This window comes from Zonotrichia albicollis, chromosome 14, assembly GCF_047830755.1.
Source record: "Zonotrichia albicollis isolate bZonAlb1 chromosome 14, bZonAlb1.hap1, whole genome shotgun sequence".
Classification (NCBI taxonomy): Eukaryota; Metazoa; Chordata; class Aves; order Passeriformes; family Passerellidae; genus Zonotrichia; species Zonotrichia albicollis.
Window position 1 is genome coordinate 1,524,316 of NC_133832.1, and position 18,270 is coordinate 1,542,585.

The window sequence follows — 18,270 nt, forward strand, 5'->3', positions numbered from 1 at the left end:
AGGGCTGTCTGTCTGTCTGTCTGTCTGTCTGTGTGTCTGTGTGCAGTGACGGTGGCACTCAGGGCACACAGCAGCCCCTGCAGCTCCCGGCTCTCTCCCGGCGCCTCCCCCAGCACCTGCCCGGCCTCACCTTCAGATGCACCAGGAGCCTGGATGTATTTTTCCTCAGGTTTATTTTTAAAAGACGGCTCATTTTACACTCTGGGCAGCCTTCAAATATAAATAACCTGTGCCACATGTCTCCGTATTACGAAGGAATAAATTATAGTTCTGGGTTCCCCCTCCCATGTTTCCCTTTGATGTTAGTGCTGTGCATACATATATATGTGCAATTCGCAGGTAACAATCCACCCAGAGCTGGTTTGCTGTATGGAGAACACTGGGCGGGACGTCCCTTTGTGATGCTGAACCAGGTGGTGAAAACCCCATTTAATTAATTTCTCACTTTGAAAATAATAAATGTGTTGAACGCTATCAAGGTAGCAAGTCTCACCATAAACACATGGACATACAGTGCCCTCCATCGCTTGGGAACTCACAGCTCCCCACATCTCACAGGGACACACACTGCCCCCCACCCCACAGAAGCACACGGTGTCCCCCATCCCACGGGAACACGCTCTGTCCCCTGCCCCAAGTGAGCACACAGTGCCCCCAATCCCATGGAGCACACAGTGTCCCCAGGCCACAGAACACGCACTGCCTCGACCTCAGAGCAGCACGCAGTGTCCCCAGAAGGGTACCCAGTGTCCCCAGAGGGGCACACCATGTCCCCAGAGGGGTGCCCAGTGTCCCCAGAGGGGCACACAATGTCCCCAGAGGGGCACGCAGTGTCCCCAGAGAGGTGCCCAGTGGCCCCAGAGGGGCACACCATGACCCCAGAGGGGCACACCATGTCCCCAGAGGGGTGCCCAGTGTCCCCAGAAGGGTACCCAGTGTCCCCAGAGGGGCACACCATGTCCCCAGAGGGGTGCCCAGTGTCCCCAGAGGGGCACACCATGTCCCCCCGCCCCGCGGTGCCGCCCAGGCCCGGGCGCGCTCCCGGCGCCGCTGCCGCGGCCTCACCTGCGGCGGGGCGGGGCCAAGGGGAGGGGCGGGGCCGCGCGCTCTCCCTGGCCCCGCCCCGCCCGCCCCGCGCGCGCCGCCGCCGCCGCCGTGTCCCCGCGCCTCCAAGATGCCCGGGCAGCGGCAGGGAGGCTCCCGCGGGCCGCCGGTACGTACCGGCGGCACCGGGGCGGGCGGGCGCACCGGGGCGGGCCGGGGGGGCTCCCGCGGGCCGTCGGTAGCTACCGGCATCGGGGCGGGAGGCGGCACCGAGTCGGGGAGGGGATGCCGCGACCCGCTGGTAGGTACCGGGGCGGGAGGAAGCACCGAACCCGGTCGTCGGGGCCCCGGCGCGGCCCTTCCCGCGGGTTTGCAGCAAGTGCCGGGGCGGGGGACTGCCGCCCCTCCCGGGAGCCGTTGCCGGCTCCCCCCGCTCCCGATCGCCTCTCCCCGTTGCCGAGTGCGTCTGCCGGCCGGCTCCGTCACCTTCCGCCGCTTAGCGGGGAGACCCGGCTGGCCTGTCCTCGCTCGGGGCTCCCCGCGGCCTTCCCGTTTCGCCGGTTCGCCGAGGGCCGTCCTGCTGGGGAGCGGCGGTGCGTTACCGGCGGGGCGGGTACGAACCGGCCGGCTCCCGGCTCCCCGCCCGCGGCTTTCGGGATCCCGCGCGCAGCGCGTCGCGCCCCCGCCGTTCCGCCTCAGCCCGGGTCTCATGGCGGGGACTGGCGTGTCCCCTCTCGCTGCCCAGCCCCGCGCCAGCTCCCAGCGGTTTGTGGTGCTGGGTTGTCGCCGCCGCCGCAGAGCCGGTGCGGGGCCCGTGCTGCCCTGATCCTGCTGGGTCCCCCACGCCCCTCTCCCAGCGGGGCTGGAATCTGGTGAACTCCGGGGCCACGGAAGTTAATCGGTAGCGGGCTCCGTGACCGGAGCTTCGGAAGCCGCAGAGGAGAGACACGGCCGCGTGTGGGAGGTCTGCCGGCGCTGCCCTCCGGGCACCGGGGGTCGGGAGACGTGTCCGGGGTGCTGCCCGTGCTTTGGGGTGCCACTGCCGGGCGGGCAGCGGAGTGTGTTTGCTTGCGCCGGGGTCCTGTGCAGCTGCTGGAAAACGTGCCCGAGTGTCACCTCGCTCTCGCGCTTTATTTTCCTGTTTTGCCTCAAAAACATCCCAGCCGCAGGTTTATTGCCCCTGTGTGCGCAGCTGGCGGGGGCTGGAGCACAGCTGGCGAGGGCTGGAGCGCGGTGAAGGGCCGTTCTGTTCTGCCCAGCGGTCTGCGGAGTTTCCGGCGAGGGCAGATGGCTCTGCTTGCTCCGTCATTCCCTCAAGTCCGGACACGCCGGCGTTAATGGCTCCTGCCCTTCCTGGCTGCCGCCCAGGTCTCCCCAGCCAGCCCGGAGGTTTCGGCTCGGCTTTTGTTGTCGGAAGGCGGCTTCGAGGAGACCGGCTCTGCCGGAGGAGCTGCCGCAGCCGGGTGGGAGCTGGCAGCGGTGCCTGCGGAGCGCAGGGCACTGCTGGCTCCCGGGTGGCAGGGGGGCATCATCGGGCAGTGTCTGGCCAACCTGGGAGGTGCCACCGGCCTGCCGGCCTGCCAGGGGGGCGCTGAGTGTGGGCTCGAGCTGCTCCCAGAGCCTTCTGCAGCGCCCTTCCCTCCTGCACCCCGGCGGCAGCGGGCAGTGCCCCTCGGGCTGCGCTGGAGGGGCTGTGCAGAGCTGCCTCCGCTCCCCCGGCTGGCATGGGCTACGTGCTGAGGCGGTCTGTGCCGCATTTCACCGTCAAAGAGCAGACTCGAGGCTTGGCTGGTGCCCCTGACCGAGGGGTAGTGAAACTGGCCCCAGCACGGAGGGAGGGAAGGAGGGAGGCTGGCCCAGGCAGCAGTGCTGGAATACCCTCGCACCGAGGGGCTGCTCCCTGAGGGTGCTCCTGGGAACAGACAGTAAGTGCCATAGCAATACAAGGAGGAAGGATGAATTGATGCCACCGACAGCAGCAGCTGTCTGGGTTCAGGCAGGTGGCTGCAGAGCCCTGGATGTGCTGGCTGCTGCGATCCGAGCTGGGTCTGTGCCCTGTGCAGCCTCCCATGGCGGCTGGGAGGCCGTGCCTGTGCACAGCCCACGTCCTGCCTGGCTTGGAAGTGCTGCTTTGCAAAAGAGATGGAGCTGCAGTGGGTGATAAATGCCTGCCTTGCAAAGCATGCACCGGGTGAGCTGTGCTGGCCTCCAAGGTCCAGGCACAGCTCAGGGGTGTGTGTCAGTGTGTGTGCCAGTTTGTGAGCAGAGTGGGATTGGCCCTGGGACCATGTGAGATGGATAAATGACTTCATTTTAAAGCCAGGATTGTCTCCTGCTCCATCCCTTCCATGGATGGATAGGTGTTTCCAAACCCATGCTGCGACTCCCCTGGGCTTTCTGTGAGCTTCTGAACTGTCACTTGGGGCTTCTGTACTGGGGAGGGGCACCTTAAGCCTTTTAGCTCCTGGGTCAAGCCCCTGGCTTTAGGGGGTTGGTGCATCCCGAAGGCTGGTCACTGGAGAGACCAAGGCTGTTCCATCAGAGATGCTGGAACCAGAACTGTCTCTGCAGGCTGCACAGCTGGTTCATTAAAGGAAGCTGATGAGCAGTGTGATTATTTTGTTCCTCTGTCAGGAGCTGCCGCTGCCAATTGCAAATCCACCTTAGCCTGCTGGGAGCCCCTCTGAGCCTGGTGCTCCCCACATTGGGGTGAGAGGGTCTGTGGCTGCTCCCCTGAGCTCCCTTCTGGAGGGGGACAAAGCCTTGGGGAGGCTGGAGCCTGTGTTGCTGCTTTCCCTTGTTTTTGGTGTTGTTTGCCTGGAAAGCGAGTGTGTGTTGCAGCCTAATGAGGCAGCCCCTCTGAGCAGCGAGCACCCTCGTGGGGATGCTGCTGACCAGTCTCGGGCTGCTGCCTCCAACGCCACCGCTCACTGCTGTGGAGCCTGGCTCCCAGAAATGCCAGGGCAGGGAGGTCACCAGCAGGAGAATGCTGTGTCTGTGTGGCTCTGAAAGGCGCCTTGTGCTGTGCGAGGGCGGGGGGCTGCAGTGGCGTGCAGGGAACATCGCACCCCTGGCATCCTGGGCGCCTGCGTGTGCTCCTACACAGCGCTGGAAACCCTGGGTTGGACCTTGTGCCAGCGGCCCTGGACGTGCCTCTCATCCTTGGGTGCAGGGAGGGGCACGGTGCTGAGCCCGGAGCTTGTGGCTGTGTCATCCTTGGGAGAATGCAGGGCAGAGCAAGGCGTGCTGCAGCCCTGGCCTTTGGGGTGCCACTGGTGGGGCCCTGCCAGTGCTGGCAGGATGTGGGGGCTTCATCTTCTGCCCTTTGCTGTCTTTGTCCCAGCCCCTGGCGCAGGGAGCATGGCCAGTGGCAGAGCTGCCCTTTCTGTGCCTCTGGATGCACTGCACTTCCTCAGGAAACAGCCACTGTGCCTGCTGGCAGTCCAGCACTCTGCATTGCTCTGGCCCCCTGCCCTGTGACCAGGATGGGGACACCCTTGCCCTTGTTTTCTGGGGCTGCCAGCTCACTTCCATGGGGAACGCAGCCCCCAGCCCCCAGTAATGCCTTTTAACACAGCAAGGACAGGAGTGGGTTGCTGGCCCCCAGGCCTGCTCCAGTGACAGAAATCTGGGATGCTGGTGGGGGGGTCAGGCTGGACCACTTTTTATCTTCTTTTCTTGCAGTCTCAGCTCTGTCGTGCCGATCAGCCTCCGTGCAGCTCACTGATCCCCCTGCCACTGTGGGCTTGGCTTCCTCCCCCAGCAAACAAACCTGGAGTGCCCTGGGTGCCAGGAGGGCAGGGGACATTTCTCTGCTGGGGAGTTCCCTGTGTTTCAGCGCTGCTGTCATCCCTGTCACGGAATCATAGAGTAGGCTAAGTTGGAAGGGACCCATCAGGATCAGTAAGTCCAATTCCTGGCCCTGCACAGACACCCCAAGAATCTCATCATCTGCCTGAAAGTGCTGTCCAAGTGCTTTATGAGCTCTGACAGCCTTGGGGTCATCACAGCTTCCCTGGGGGGGGACTGTCCCAGTTTCCAATCACCTGCTGGGTGAAAAAACATTTCCTGATGTCCAGCCTAAATATCATGTCCCTGTCCCCCTTTCCCTCCCCCTGAATGATGTCCCTTTCTCCTATGCCTGTTTGCTCACGGGGGATGTGGGCTGTCCCAAATGCCCCCGGTGCTGCACCAGTGACTGCTCCAGAGCCCAGCACTGGGGAGGGGACACTGCCCCACTGCAGTGCCATCAGGCCCCCATTGCCCAGCTGTGTGGGAAAGCCTGATGTGTTCTGTGTCTGCTCCCACCTCAGCCAGGGCTGCCTTGCCAAGGTCCAGGAGCGTTTTGGGTTGTGCTGAATCTGGGGAGTCCCTTAAAGTGGAAAAGGCTTGTGGTGATTCTGATGGAAACTGTTTATTATTGAAGGGGAGGCTGCCTGGGAGGTGCCAGTGAGGGGCTGCTGCTGCTGCAGGAGCCCAACGCTACCGCCAGGTCTTCCCGACTGGGTGGTGGCATCTGGTTTGCTTCCTTTTGGGCATTTCCCGTGGGATTTCCGCCCTTGGACAGGAAAAGGGTGGAGGTGGGATCTGGCTGGAATGGAATCTCAGCCAGAGCAGCCTGTGAATGAATGGGGACGCTGCTGCCACTGTGTGGGTTAAACAAGTTCTGAGTTTTTTACTCTCAGTAGAGTGAAGGGAAATGGGGGAGAGGGAGAGGAGGGGAGAGTTGTGGGAGTTTTTTGTTTGTTTGGAGGAGTTGGAGTTTTTTATTTTTTCTGGGATTTTTTTACAGATGTTGCAGTTGGATGCTGCAAGCTCTCAGGTCTCAAAACCGTATTTTATAGATCTCACTATCCGGCAACTGCTAGAGAAGGAAAACCCACACCCACAGGCTTGTGAAAAGCCAATGTGAGAAATAAGTGGAAACTTGCTGCATCACTGAGACTCTGAGGGCAGATCCAAGGGACTCGTGCTGCATCCATGCAGGAACACACACAGCTGGTCTGTGTGCCAGCTGTGTCAGGGATCCCCCAGCTTCACACACTTTCCGTGGGATTCCAAATGAAAGGGCTCCTTGCCTTTGCAGAATGTCATTATTGTGTTTATAACTGAGATTTGTGTCTCAGAGAGAAATGAATTGCTCAGTCTATTTTTCGCTTTGCAGATGCAGGAAATCGACTACTACACAAACCCAATCTTGAATTGGTTGACTGAAGGGGGAAAATTGCATTCAGGCAGGAGGCAGAGGCTTGGCTGGAGTGGGGTTCTGTGGGGGCACAGGGGAGGTGACAATGTGCCAGCTGTCACAGGTGGAGCCTGCAGCATCCTCTGACACCACAGCAGCAATTGAGGAATAAATTAGCTTCCTTTTTCAAAGAGACACAGAGCAGCTTAAATGCATTTTGTGGATCCTCAGAGAACCCCACAAACCTGGTTGTGTAACAGGACTGAATGCAGCGAGGCAGGGAAGGGTGGTCTCAAGGATGGTCAATAACCCAGAGCAGGGGTGGGCTGGGGCAGTAGCACTGGCCTTTGAGCTCAGGGGTGGAGCTGTGAGCAGCTGCTCTCCTTCACTGCCCCCTGGGCCTCCTCACGGGAGCAATGGGCAGGGGTTTTGAACTGCATGGTGACCTGGCTCGACATTGCCCTAAGGAGGCTGGGGTTTGGACTGGGTGCTGTGCTGGCTCAGGCTGTCCCTGCACTGTCGTGACCCTGCTGTGCTGGCTCTGCTGGCTGGGGTGCTGCTCAGTGCTCCAGCACCTGCATCAGGCACCACAGGCCTGCCACACTGAATATATATCTATACACATAACACTATCAATTTTTTAAGGTGGAATTTTTAAAAACTCTTTTGCTCCTGTCAGTATTTTCCCAAGCCTCTGGCCACCATTGTGATCAGTCCTGGAGTGACCCTGCAGAGTGCTGTGCTCCCTCCAGCGCTGCAGGAATTTGTGTCCACTTGTCATTCCTGCAGCAGGTGTGTGCTTTGCCTATGGAGCAGCAGTGGTTTCCCATGGGGAATCAGGAGTGTCAGGTGCTTTTGGAGGCACTTTGGTGGGTCAAACCCCCAGGGAGGCTCTGGAATCGTCTGTGATCATGACAGATGCAAAATTTGGAGCGTTTTAGGCTCCTTTAAGATCATTAAAGAACTTATCAGTGTGTGAGAGCAGGTATTGTCTGTGCCCTGCCTCTTGTCACCAGCCAGAAGCCTCTGCCTCCCTCGGGCAGCCCACAGGAAGGGAGCAGGGATGGCAGGAGGAAATTACCTTTGCAGTTACCTGCTTCATGTCCTGAATTGCAGCTGAGCAGAGCTGAAAGCAACAGCAGGCAGATCCAGAGATCCTGCATGCTGCCAAAATTACCTTGGCTGCCCCTCAGAGCAGGGAAGAGAGCTTTGGAGAGATGCAGTGTGGTGGAGGCACGCTGGCTGGGAACAGGGGTGATGGAGGCACCAGCATGGTCCAAGTTCTCCACCCAGCTGGGTGGGGATGGTGGACGTGTTTAGTGTGCTCCGGGATGCAGCCTGTGCTGGGTTTGGGCTGTTCCCTGTCCATTGCCACAGGCTGATCCATGGCGGGATGGAGTGAGCTGCGTGGTTCTCCCCTCGCTCTGGGAGCTCCATGCCTGCCTTCAGCAGTTAGTCCCCGTGCTGGCATGAGCCATGGAATCCATGTCCTGCAGGGGCACGGCTGTGCTGGTGCCCTTGGCTCAGGAAGCCGCTCCTGGGTGGCTGGGGGAGTGAGCCTGGGGCTGGTCCCAGACGATGCGGTGGTATTGCTGGTGGAGCATCCTTTGGTGTGCTTCATAACGTGTGAATGACAGCACTGTGGGTGTCGGTGACATTCAGAGCAGACCATGGGACATGGGGACAGCCAATGGCTCTGCCATACCTGTCCGTTCTGTGTGCTGGAGCCTCCTCCTCCTCCTCTCTCCAGCCCCTTGACCGGGGATATTGCAGCGGGAAGCTGAGCCAAGGGGAATTGGTGCTTTTTTGTTTATAAATGTATTTTATTTTGAGATGATGGGCAAAAGTGCTCCTGTGCAGCAGTGGAGAGGCCTCCCCAAAGAGATGCTAATGGCTTTGAGTCACCTCAGGGCGTGGGAGCATTTTGTCTTGAAAGGCTTTAAATGACCTGTGTAATGCGCTGGAAAAGTGTCCAGGGAGCGCTGGGTCGCTCTGTCATTCCGCAGCACCAGGAGGGGGACTGGGAAATGTGGCTGGTCTGTCAGCACTCCCAAGGGACTGGGGTAGGAAAAAGAATTAAAAGTTGCTGTAGTTTGAAAACAAGCCCTAGTTGGGCCTTGGCTGTGATAGAGAGGAGGTGACTATGAGGAGCAGACCCGGCTGGCTGCGGAGGGAGCCGTGGGGCCGTGGGTCCCTTCCCGCAGCGATGGGAGCTCGCTGTCCCTGCGCTTTGGGCAGCGCTGGCATCGCTGGCTGTGCCCTGCTGGGAGCTCCATCTGCAGAGGGTCCTCCTCTGCTGGGACCCTCCGGGCATGGCCCCGCTTGAGCCGGGCTGGCTCCGGGAGAAACGTGTCTGCGAGACCCGTGCTCGTGTGCCTGGGATGGTGAAGCCCCTTTAGAAAGAGGCAGCTTTCCTCCTTTTAGATCATTAATCTCTTTTAGGTGGCCCGGGAGCACAGTTATGCCAGTCTGAGTGCCTCTTCCTGAGCACTGCAGGGTGGGAGGGGGGTGCAGAGGGAAGAATGAGGGTGGAAGTCCAAAATATCTGCTACCTGCTTTGTTTCTGCACTGGGCATTAGCACTAATTATCCCCCCATTGTGTCCAGTTCCTGCAGGAAGTGCTGTTTATCCTTTCAGCCTCCCAGGAATGCAGCCCGAGGAGCTGGGCGGATATATTTAACCTTGCGCAGAGCAGCACAATGGCCCCTGGATTGCCCGGCCCCGCGGTGTCTCTGGGAAGTGCAGCCGATCTCGCTGTGGGCCGGGGAGGCTGGAGGGGTCGGGACAGCGGCCAGGCCCCGGGCAGGCTGCACAGCCTCCGTGCGGTGGGGCCGGGAGCTGCCCGGGGGTCGGAGCTGCTGCTTTTGCTGCTGCACCGAGCAGCAAAATGGGACTGAGCCGGTGGCATGGGCAGCGTGTGTCCCACGGGCTGGGCTGGCGTGGTGCCGGGGTTACGGGTGCTCCTCGGAGCTCCATCAGCACGCTCGGCAGCCCCGGGCCAGCAGGGACGTGACACAGCCTTGGTTCAGACAGCAGCTCCCGTCCCCTCTGGAGCCCTTCTGGCTCCCCTGGCCCCATCCAGTTTTCTCCCTTCCCAGCAGGAGTCAGGTGGTGCAGAGGGGCAATGCCCAGAGCAGGTGGGGGTACCATGGTGGGATTTCCCTCTTGAGCTCTGTGCCTTTGCTGGGCTGAGACTGTGCTGCGCAGGGGGAGCCCCCGTTCTTTGGTTGAGGATCTGTTGTTATTCTACCCCCCAGAAAACATCCCTGCAGCAGAGCTTTGCCTTTTGCACAGCACGAGGGGTCCTGGGGAGCGCTGGTGCGGGGCCAGCTCCTTGCTGGGGTGCCCTGGCCCCTCACTGGTCACGCTCATGTGACAGCAGCACTGCTGCCTTCCCAGGTCTGGGTCTGTGTTTCCTGGCTGTTTCCCATGGTGGGCTTTGCCACGAGCTCAGCCCTGCCTTCACTGTGGTCATGTCTCTGCACCTCTTTGAGCTCCCCTCCTCTGTGGGTGAGTTGTGCCAGTGTCCTGCGCTGGGTGTCCTCTAGGAAGCACTGGAGTGGGGATAACCCTGGTGTGTCCCGTGGGGTGCAGACCCTGAAAGATGCTGGTCCCCTAGTACAGCACTGGGGCTGTGAGCACAGGAGCTGGCTGCTGCTGCTCCAGCCTCTGGGGAGACCAAGGGCTTTGCCTTGCAGTGCCCTCCTCCTCAGCAAGGCAGACCTCTGTGCCGAGCTGTGTGATCTCTGCAGCGTCCATCTGGGGGATAAGAGCCGTGACTTGCTCTGGAGCCCAGAGGTTATTCCAGAGCACCATATGTCCTCCCTCATCCTTGCTGGGCCGGGGGCTGGTGGCTGTGGTAGGGACGAGGCTGGGCTGGAGCTGCATTGCAGGCGGTGGCTGAGGAAGAGGGGAAGGATGCAGAGCCACAGGGTGCGCCTGGAGAAAGGCTCTGATCAAAAGGCTGCTGCCATGTGTGCTCTGGCAGAGCCAGCTGGGAGCGGGGCTGTTTTCAGGAGCTGCTGGGTCTGCTTGCCTGCTGCACAGCCTCAGCTGCAGAGGCTGGCAGAGCAGGGTGGCAGGAGAGCACAGAGCTGCAGGAGAGGTGAGGGAGGGGAGGGGTGGTGAGATCTGGAACGGTGGGGTTCTGAGGCAGGAGGGGAGGGACAATTTGCGGGGGTGGGGTTGGTGCCAGGGCTGTGTGAATGCTGGATGTGCCACTTTGGTGGCATGCCTGCTCACCAGCTGCTTTTCCCAAGGGCCAGGCTGGAAGGGGGTCACTCCCTTCTGCAATGGCCTGGTGGGTCTGCTCCTGCTAAAGCCTCATGCCTGCAGCTGTCCCTGTCCATGCCATGTCCATGTCCCTCCCAGCCCTCAGACCCCCTGTGACCCCCTGGCTTCAGCCCCTGAGCTGTGGGGGCAGCTGCTGGCAGAGAGGCAGGGACTGTGGGTTTCATTGCAGGGGGGATGGACGGACGGACAGACAGACAGACATATGCAGCATGTGGGAAAGAGGGTTGCCGTGGTCTGTGACCTGCCAGAGCCTGAGACTGGCTGCTGCAGCCCCAGGTCTCACAGATTAGGGAGGCAAGTGCTGGGGACCTCGGGGAGCTGCTGTCTTCCCCAGGAGCTGGAAGCAGCTGTGCTGTGCTCCAGGGCTCTGCCACAGTGGGGGGACTGGAGAGGTGCCCTGAGCCTTTTGTGTCCTGTCAGCCCCCAGGCCACTGGTGGAGATGGCAGGGAAGGTTCCCACATGGTGTCAGGGGGAATTGCCCCGTAACGTCCCGGAGAACAGTGTGTGCCATGGCTGCCTGGGTATCTTCAGACCCCTCCAGCCATGAGGAATCCACATGGCATGATTCCTGCTGTATGGCTGCAGGAGCCAGGGAGCAAACTGCAGGGAATCCCTTCCTGATCCACCCTGCAGCTCAAGGGCTCCAAAATGCTGCATCCCCTGGGAGCCCCATGTGGACACAAGCTGTGCTGAGGTCCTGTGGGAGCACTCCAGGAGCTCTCACCTTCCTGGGCGCTATTTGTGGAAAAGAGGCAAAATTTTCTCTTGTACCAGGATATCACTAGAGATCAAACAAAGGATCTTTTCGTGGTGCTTGCCTCTCTGACATCATGGAGGCGAATGAGGTGGAGACCTTGTAGGCTTTAGCTGGAGCATCCTTGTCCGGTGCAGAAAACCCAAGACAGCCCTTCCCCACCTTGGAGCCTGACAGGAGACATGCAGGAGTAAAGGGATTTTGTGATGGAGCAAAATGGTCTCATCCGATCAGTGAAGGCAGTGATGAGGGTGAAATTCCCAGAGGGAATAAGGGTGCAGTGCAAATGGAGGAGTTAAAGAGCACAAATGGCCAGTGCCTGCTGGGCTCTGGTGGCTCTTCTGGAGGGTTTAAGAATGAAGCAAGTGAACTGCCAGCACACAGGGGTCTCTCATTGAAGTGAATTGCTGCATGGGAACCCAGCCTCCTGGCTCTGTCCTTCATTTAAGAGATGCATGGAGAGCAGTGGAAATTATGTGGAGCAACCTTGCTTTAGCACTATGCAAATTGGCTTGGAAAATAATTAAAGCTGGTATGGAAATGCTGGTTCAATTTGATGGATTAGGGACAGCAACACAGGCTTTTATAGGGGGAATCCAGTTTAACTGCAACAGGTGATGTTCTTTTTCTAGTATGGCAGTAAAGTGATTGGGGAGGGCAGCTGGGAGAGAGATCATTGGGATTTTCAGAAAGCCTCAGACAAATCTGGAGTTCTTACAGTGGGAGTGTTCTGTTTGATGTGTTCAGGTGTTCTGGGAGGGAGGAGTAGAGGCAATGATGTGGCCAAGGGATGCTCTGTGCTGGCTGCAGCTTTGAGCTTCAAATTTGATGTTAAATATGTACAGCTGATGGAAATAAAGCACTGAAGGAATGAGAAACTGTGGATGTGAATTGGCTGGAGGAGCCTGGGGGCCTCCCCTCTCGCTGGGGTGCCTTCCTTGGGTCAGAAGCTGTTGCTGGTGACGCAGCTGGGGCTGTGTTCCTCCTAGGACCCTGTTTCTCCTGGACAGGCCCATCCCAAGGGCAGAGTCAGGCCGGTTGGTTGAGAAGGCTGAGCTGGCAGGAGCGCAGGGTCATTGGCAGAGCTGGGAAATGGAGGGGGGACCTCTTCCCCCTTCCCCTTGGGCTGCAGGACGGGTCCCTGGAATGAGATACACGAGATGTGGCTGCTGCACGGGCTGTTCTGTCCTCCCCTCAACACTGATCCGGGTTTGAACTCATTTTCCCAAGGACAACAAAAAGGATGGAGACAACTGCTGCCCAGATTTTGTATCCTGCTGTCACTGTGCCAATTAAGGAAAGGGTTGCCATATTTTATTACTTTTTTCGTTAATGCACGGGTGGAGCAGCATAGCTCTTCTAAAGCCTCATTCTTGGAAGGAGCTGAGCAATCTCGGCTGGAGCTTTTTTGAGGGGGAGGGGAAGTTAAAAAAAAAAAAAGAGGCATAAAAAGGGGAAGGGGAAATAAATAACCATATTTGGTGCAGGAAATACCAACCTGCAGAATTAACTTTTGTCTGAACACATCTGGATATCCTGGTGTGGGACTCTGAAGGCTGGCCAAATTCTGCCCTGGGTTGATGCTGGGGGAGACCAGAGGGAATTTTATGTGGACTTGGAAAACATGGGTAAAAATGAGACTTGGATGCTGCTCGAGGGGAAAGCATGGATTTTGGGTTGGGTGCCTGTGGCCTCAGGTGATGTACACCAGGATGTCTCCCTCCCAGGTATGGATGGGGTGATGTGGGCAGCATCCCTCCTTGCATGTCTCTCCTTCCTTCCTCCCTTGGTGCCAAACCTCTGCATCTCTCCTGGCAAACCCGTGAGCTTGAGGCAGTGATGAAGAGCTTTGATATTGTGAAAATAATTATCTGGGAGAAGAGGTGGGGGAACCCTTGTATCCAGGTAGCCTTGGTGTAACTGGCCAAGGGTGACCCATGTACCCTCACCACGCTCCTGCTGCCCCAGGCTGGCACACAGTGTTTGGAGACCACCTGGGCTGGAAGTAAAAGCGACGGTCACTGTGTCCCAGAGGACGTGGCACTGGCTCTGCACTGGCCCTGCATCATCCCCAGCTCTGCCCCCCCGGGTTTGCTGCCCTTCCCCATCTTTTCTGTTAGTCACTGATTTCCCACCCCCTCCCCCGTTTCCCTCAGTTTTGGGCAAAGCTCAGATCAACACAGAAAAATGTTTGGTTGGATGTCACATGCTGTTAACCTGCTGCTGCTGCACATTGTCATTACAGGCCAGCATGGACAGGGCCACTGACTCTTGGGCACAAAGGACACAGGGCTGTCTATAAACAGTGGTAGTATTTTATAACTTTTATATTTAGGGAGTTAATGACTCTAAAGAAAACACATTTTAATCTAATCAACTATTCCATGAGCTGTGTCAGTCCTGGACATCAAAGAGAACATCAAAGTGAGAGGCATGAAAGGCTCTGCTGGCAGCATGGCTGCTTTGCCAGGTGTAGCATCTTGGAGCAGGGCTCCCCTTCCTCCTCCGAGGGGGCTCCTCCAGCAGGGCTCCTGCAGCTCCAGGCAGGCTCCTGTGCCTGCTGCTGTACTGCCTGTGAGCAGGCTCCTGTCCCTGCTGCCCCACTGCCTGTGAGCAGGCTCGTGTCCCTGCTGCCCCACTGCCTGTGAGCAGGCTCCTGTGCCTCCTCCAAGAGGGCTCCAGCTTCTGTCCCAGCCTGAGGCTCCTCTTGGGTCCGTCACAGGTCTTGTCCCAGCAAGGAAAACAAGATGAATGTACAAATATCCGTCAGTAACAAAATCAAAGTATTTTTACACTTTCTGCATTGTTTTCCCTTGGATAGCAGTGGAGCTGCATGTGAAGCCTGAAGTTGGATATGGGAGTGTGAGATGTTGCTCCGTGGGACATCTGGCTCTGGCAAGGTGTTGGAGAGCCTCTCACGCCAATCCCGATTTTTAAATTCTTTTCCCAGTCTTAGGCTATGAAACAAATCCTGTTCTTGTCCTTTCTTCTTTTTCATCTTTTTGTTTGCTGACCGGGGAGAACCCGTGGGTGATGGGAGGCAGGAGGGGCTGTGCCCCCAGCTGGGCTGGCACGGGGACTCTTGGTGCCCCCAGCTGGCACAGGGACTCTTGGTGCCCCCAGCTGGCACAGGGACTCTTGCCCTGGGGCTCTTGGTGCCAGGCTGCAGCTCTGGCACAGGGAGAGGCCAGCGTGGGAGGTGCCCAGAGCACTGGGCGTGTATGGGCACCCCTCATCCCCAGGCCTGCAGCACGGGGAGCCCCCTGGATCCAGGGCAGCCCAAGCAGGCAGCAGGCTCAGGGCCAGCAGCAGTTTCCTCCCCGCTGCTTTCCCATGGCTGCGGCAGCTCCCAGGCTTCAGAAACCTCCGTGGGCTGTGCAAAGGAAGCTGCTGGGAGCCCTCGTGCTCCTCTGCTTGTTTGGATCCAGCAACTTCTCCACTGTCTCTCTTGGGGAAGAGAAAAATAGCTTTAAATGTGTGTAATGTGTATGCAAGGCTGCATTTGGCCAGCAAGAGCTGCTTCAGCATGAACGTATGAAAATATCCAAGGGATTTATTTTATAAGCCCCTTGAGCTGGTGCAGGGAAGAGCTCAGGGTTTCCTCCAGGCACTTGCACATCCTATTTCAGACAATGGGGGAGAGATGGTGCAGTGGGGTGGGGGTGATGGAACGGATATGTTCAGTGGGATGGGGATGGGCATGGCCCAGTGTGGCGCCTGTGCAATTTGCCATTTGCAGGTGCTAGCAGCAGCCTGGGGCTTCCAGCAGCCAGACCCTCTCCTGCTGCTGGGTTATCCCCCTACGCTTTGGTTACAGCCCGTTTTCACAGAATCCCAGGCTGGTTTGGGTTGGAAGGACCCTAAAGCTCGTCCAATTCCAATCCCTTGCCATGGGCAGGGACACCTTCCACTATGTCAGGTTGCTTCAAGCACCCTCCAACTTGGCCTAGAACACTTTCAGGGATCTAGGGACAGCCACAGCTTCTAGGCAACCTGTGCCAGGGCCTCCTCACCCTCACAGGGAAGGGTTTTTCATCTTCTCCCCAAGCAGAGCCTGTGCACCACACCAGGGTGTTCCAGGGGTGAAAACAAGGCTAGGTTGGAAGCAACCATGTTGCTTCTTCCCACAGGGTCAGTTGCTGCAGCAGTCCCAGGGTGAGGGGGCCTTGTGGCTGTGACTGAACAGGGCTCTCCTTGCATCCACACTGAGGGAGGGACACCTCAGTGGGCATCACTCAGAGCCTGCCTTGCTGTGGCTGAGGAAACCAGGAGGTACCACTTGTGCACGGGATGGTGGGTGAGAGAGGAGAGGCAGGATCCGGTTCCATGTCACTGCATGTTCTTTGGGAACATGCTGGGATGCTGGCAGAGGCTGGGTAGCACTTGGGATGCAGCTCCTGGTGCTCTGCACACCAGAGTTGGGAGCAGCAGGTTGAGTTGCCTGCTGGGAGCTGTTTTCCAGCCTCGTGCAATGGAAGGGAGCTAAAAATACAGCTTGTTTGCCTCCAGCTGGAGTTGATTTAGGTATCCCTGGCTGTTGTGGAGTGCAGCAGAGGACAGCCAGTAGTGGAACTTTGCCAAGTATAATTTCACTGCTATGCCCTCCCCTCCTTGCTCTGAAAAGCAATGGCCAGGAAAAGCAGGGAGCAGGATGGGATGTTAAGAGCTCCCAACCTGCTCTGCTCAGAGTTTCCACGACATGATTTGCCTTTTCTCCTTCACAAGAAGCAGGCCTGGAGCTGCTGGAGAGGATGTTAAGAGGTTTTTCTGTGTCATGCAGAGCAGCATGGAACACCAGCATGGCCACGCCCTGGTCTTGGCAGCACACACCAACACAAACATGAAATCATGTGGTTTCTCCTGGTTTTGTCTCCAGCCTTGTGGTCCAGGTCCTGCCCTGGCTGGGCTGGAAGGTGTGAGAGGAGCTGCTTCTCCTCCTCTCCCATCCCCTGCATGCGGTGCCTGTCCCACTGCGACTCCAGGCTCTGCTCCATGTGGGATGAGACAGCTCCAGCCTGTGCTTGCAGGGGCCTGGCAGGGCTGGAGTTGACAGCGTCAGAATGCAGAGGGTGTCAAGGTGTTGCATGGGTGATGTGTCCAACCCCCCAGGCGCCTGCTGCTGGAGGAGTGGAGCAGCCCAGGAGTGCAGCTATAGTCTCACATCTCTGCTCTCCTTCCTTGCAGGTTCCTGACCACCTTCCCCGGTTTTGGATGCTGAATCAGGATTGTGTTAACTAAAGATGGAAACACTGGAGTCAGAATTGACCTGCCCAATCTGTCTGGAGTTATTCGAGGACCCCCTCCTGCTGCCCTGTGCTCACAGCCTGTGCTTCAGCTGTGCCCACCGCATTCTGGTGTCCAGCTGCTCCTCCAGCGAGTCCATCGAGCCCATCACCGCCTTCCAGTGCCCCACCTGCCGCTATGTCATCTCCCTCAACCACCGGGGCCTGGAGGGCCTCAAGAGGAATGTGACCCTGCAGAACATCATCGACCGCTTCCAGAAGGCGTCCCTGAGCGGCCCCAACTCCCCCAGCGAGAGCCGCCGCGAGAGGACCTACCGCAACAGCCCTACCATGTCCGTGGCCGGCGAGAGGATCGCCTGCCAGTTCTGCGAGCAGGATCCGCCCCGCGACGCCGTCAAGACCTGCATCACCTGCGAGGTGTCCTACTGCGACCGCTGCCTGCGCGCCACCCACCCCAACAAGAAGCCCTTCACCAGCCACCGGCTGGTGGAGCCCGTGCCCGACGCGCACTTCCGCGGACTGACGTGCCTGGAGCACGAGAACGAGAAGGTGAACATGTACTGTGTCGCTGACGACCAGCTCATCTGTGCCTTATGCAAACTGGTGGGCCGCCACCGGGACCACCAAGTGGCGTCGCTCAGCGATCGCTTTGAGAAGCTGAAGGTAAGGATGCAGGATTCCTCCAAGTGCTCTGAGGCTGTCTCTGTGTGGGAGCGGAGGTTGCAGTGAATGTGATGTGAACCTGCATGGATGATATTTGACCTATATGAAGTTTGAATTCCCTCTCCACCCCCCGTGCATTCTGAATAAGCCTGCAAAACACTTTTCATTCCTTTTTTTTTTAATGAAAAAAAAAATTACAGCAAGTCCCATCTGAGGTCATGCTGGTGAGGCGTGACTGTGGCAGCAGTCATGTTCCCATTAGAACCCTGCTCATGTCTTTCTCAGCTGTGCTACCTCTGGCCTTTCTCCCTTCATGTTCCAGGCTCATTCTGCCCCAAAAGTGCTTTTCTGGGATCTTTGACCTGTTCATGTTCAGAACAAAACCACTCTCTCCGCTCTCGTGTATTTTGAGGGCAGAAGGAATACTTCAATGCTCCAGCAAAAACACAGAACACTTGGGATTTCTTTTTTTGTGCAGACCAGATTATTTTTTCCACCTTGTCTTTAAACAAACTGGTGCCTGGAAAGAAATCTTCCTAGATGTCCAGTTTCTTGGGCTGGTTTCCCACCTCTCCATCTCCAGACTCTCCTGAACTTGCTGCAAGGTGCCCAGTGCTGTGACTAAACACCCCTGATGGCATGAGGAATGGGATGGGATGTCCTGGGTGTTTCTTCTTCCTATTCCGGCCACCAGGTTTGGCTTTGGGCTGGTGCTGCCAGATGGGGCCTGGGGAGGCTTGCTTTGCCTGCCTGTCTCCCATCTCATCATCCTCACCTAAGCTTCCCCGGTGTGCAGAGCTGCGCCAGCAGCCGTGTCCGTAGTCCAGGACATTCTTTTTCCATGAGGAAACGTCTCAATTAGCAAATTGGAAACCTTCAAGAGCAGTGACCATGTATGTTTGCATGCAATAAAACCTGGGCAGAGAAATTAGAACCCTGGAATATTCCTCCCTGATCCAGCCTGTGCCAGCCAGGCAAATCCTTTTGAGGAAGCCTAGCAGGTTGCCAGAACACTTTTCCCTTTTAAATAAGTCTTAAGTGATTCTGGCCATGGATGGAAGCTCTCTTCTGCTGAAAGCATTCTTCC

General features: G+C 58.0%; 1 protein-coding gene across 2 annotated transcripts in view; it reads left to right on the forward strand.

Annotated features, from left to right (window-relative positions):
* Positions 1–1,074: 1,074 nt before the first annotated feature.
* MID2 (midline 2) overlaps positions 1,075–18,270 on the forward strand; it is a 62,155-nt gene continuing 44,959 nt past the window's right edge. Inside the window, exons 1-2 of one of the 2 annotated variants that reach the window (XM_074551256.1) lie at positions 1,075–1,213; positions 16,462–17,183. In XM_074551256.1, coding sequence (XP_074407357.1) covers positions 16,518–17,183 — 666 coding nt within the window. In that variant the 5' untranslated portion in view covers positions 1,075–1,213; positions 16,462–16,517. The other variant, XM_074551257.1, reaches the window with a different exon arrangement.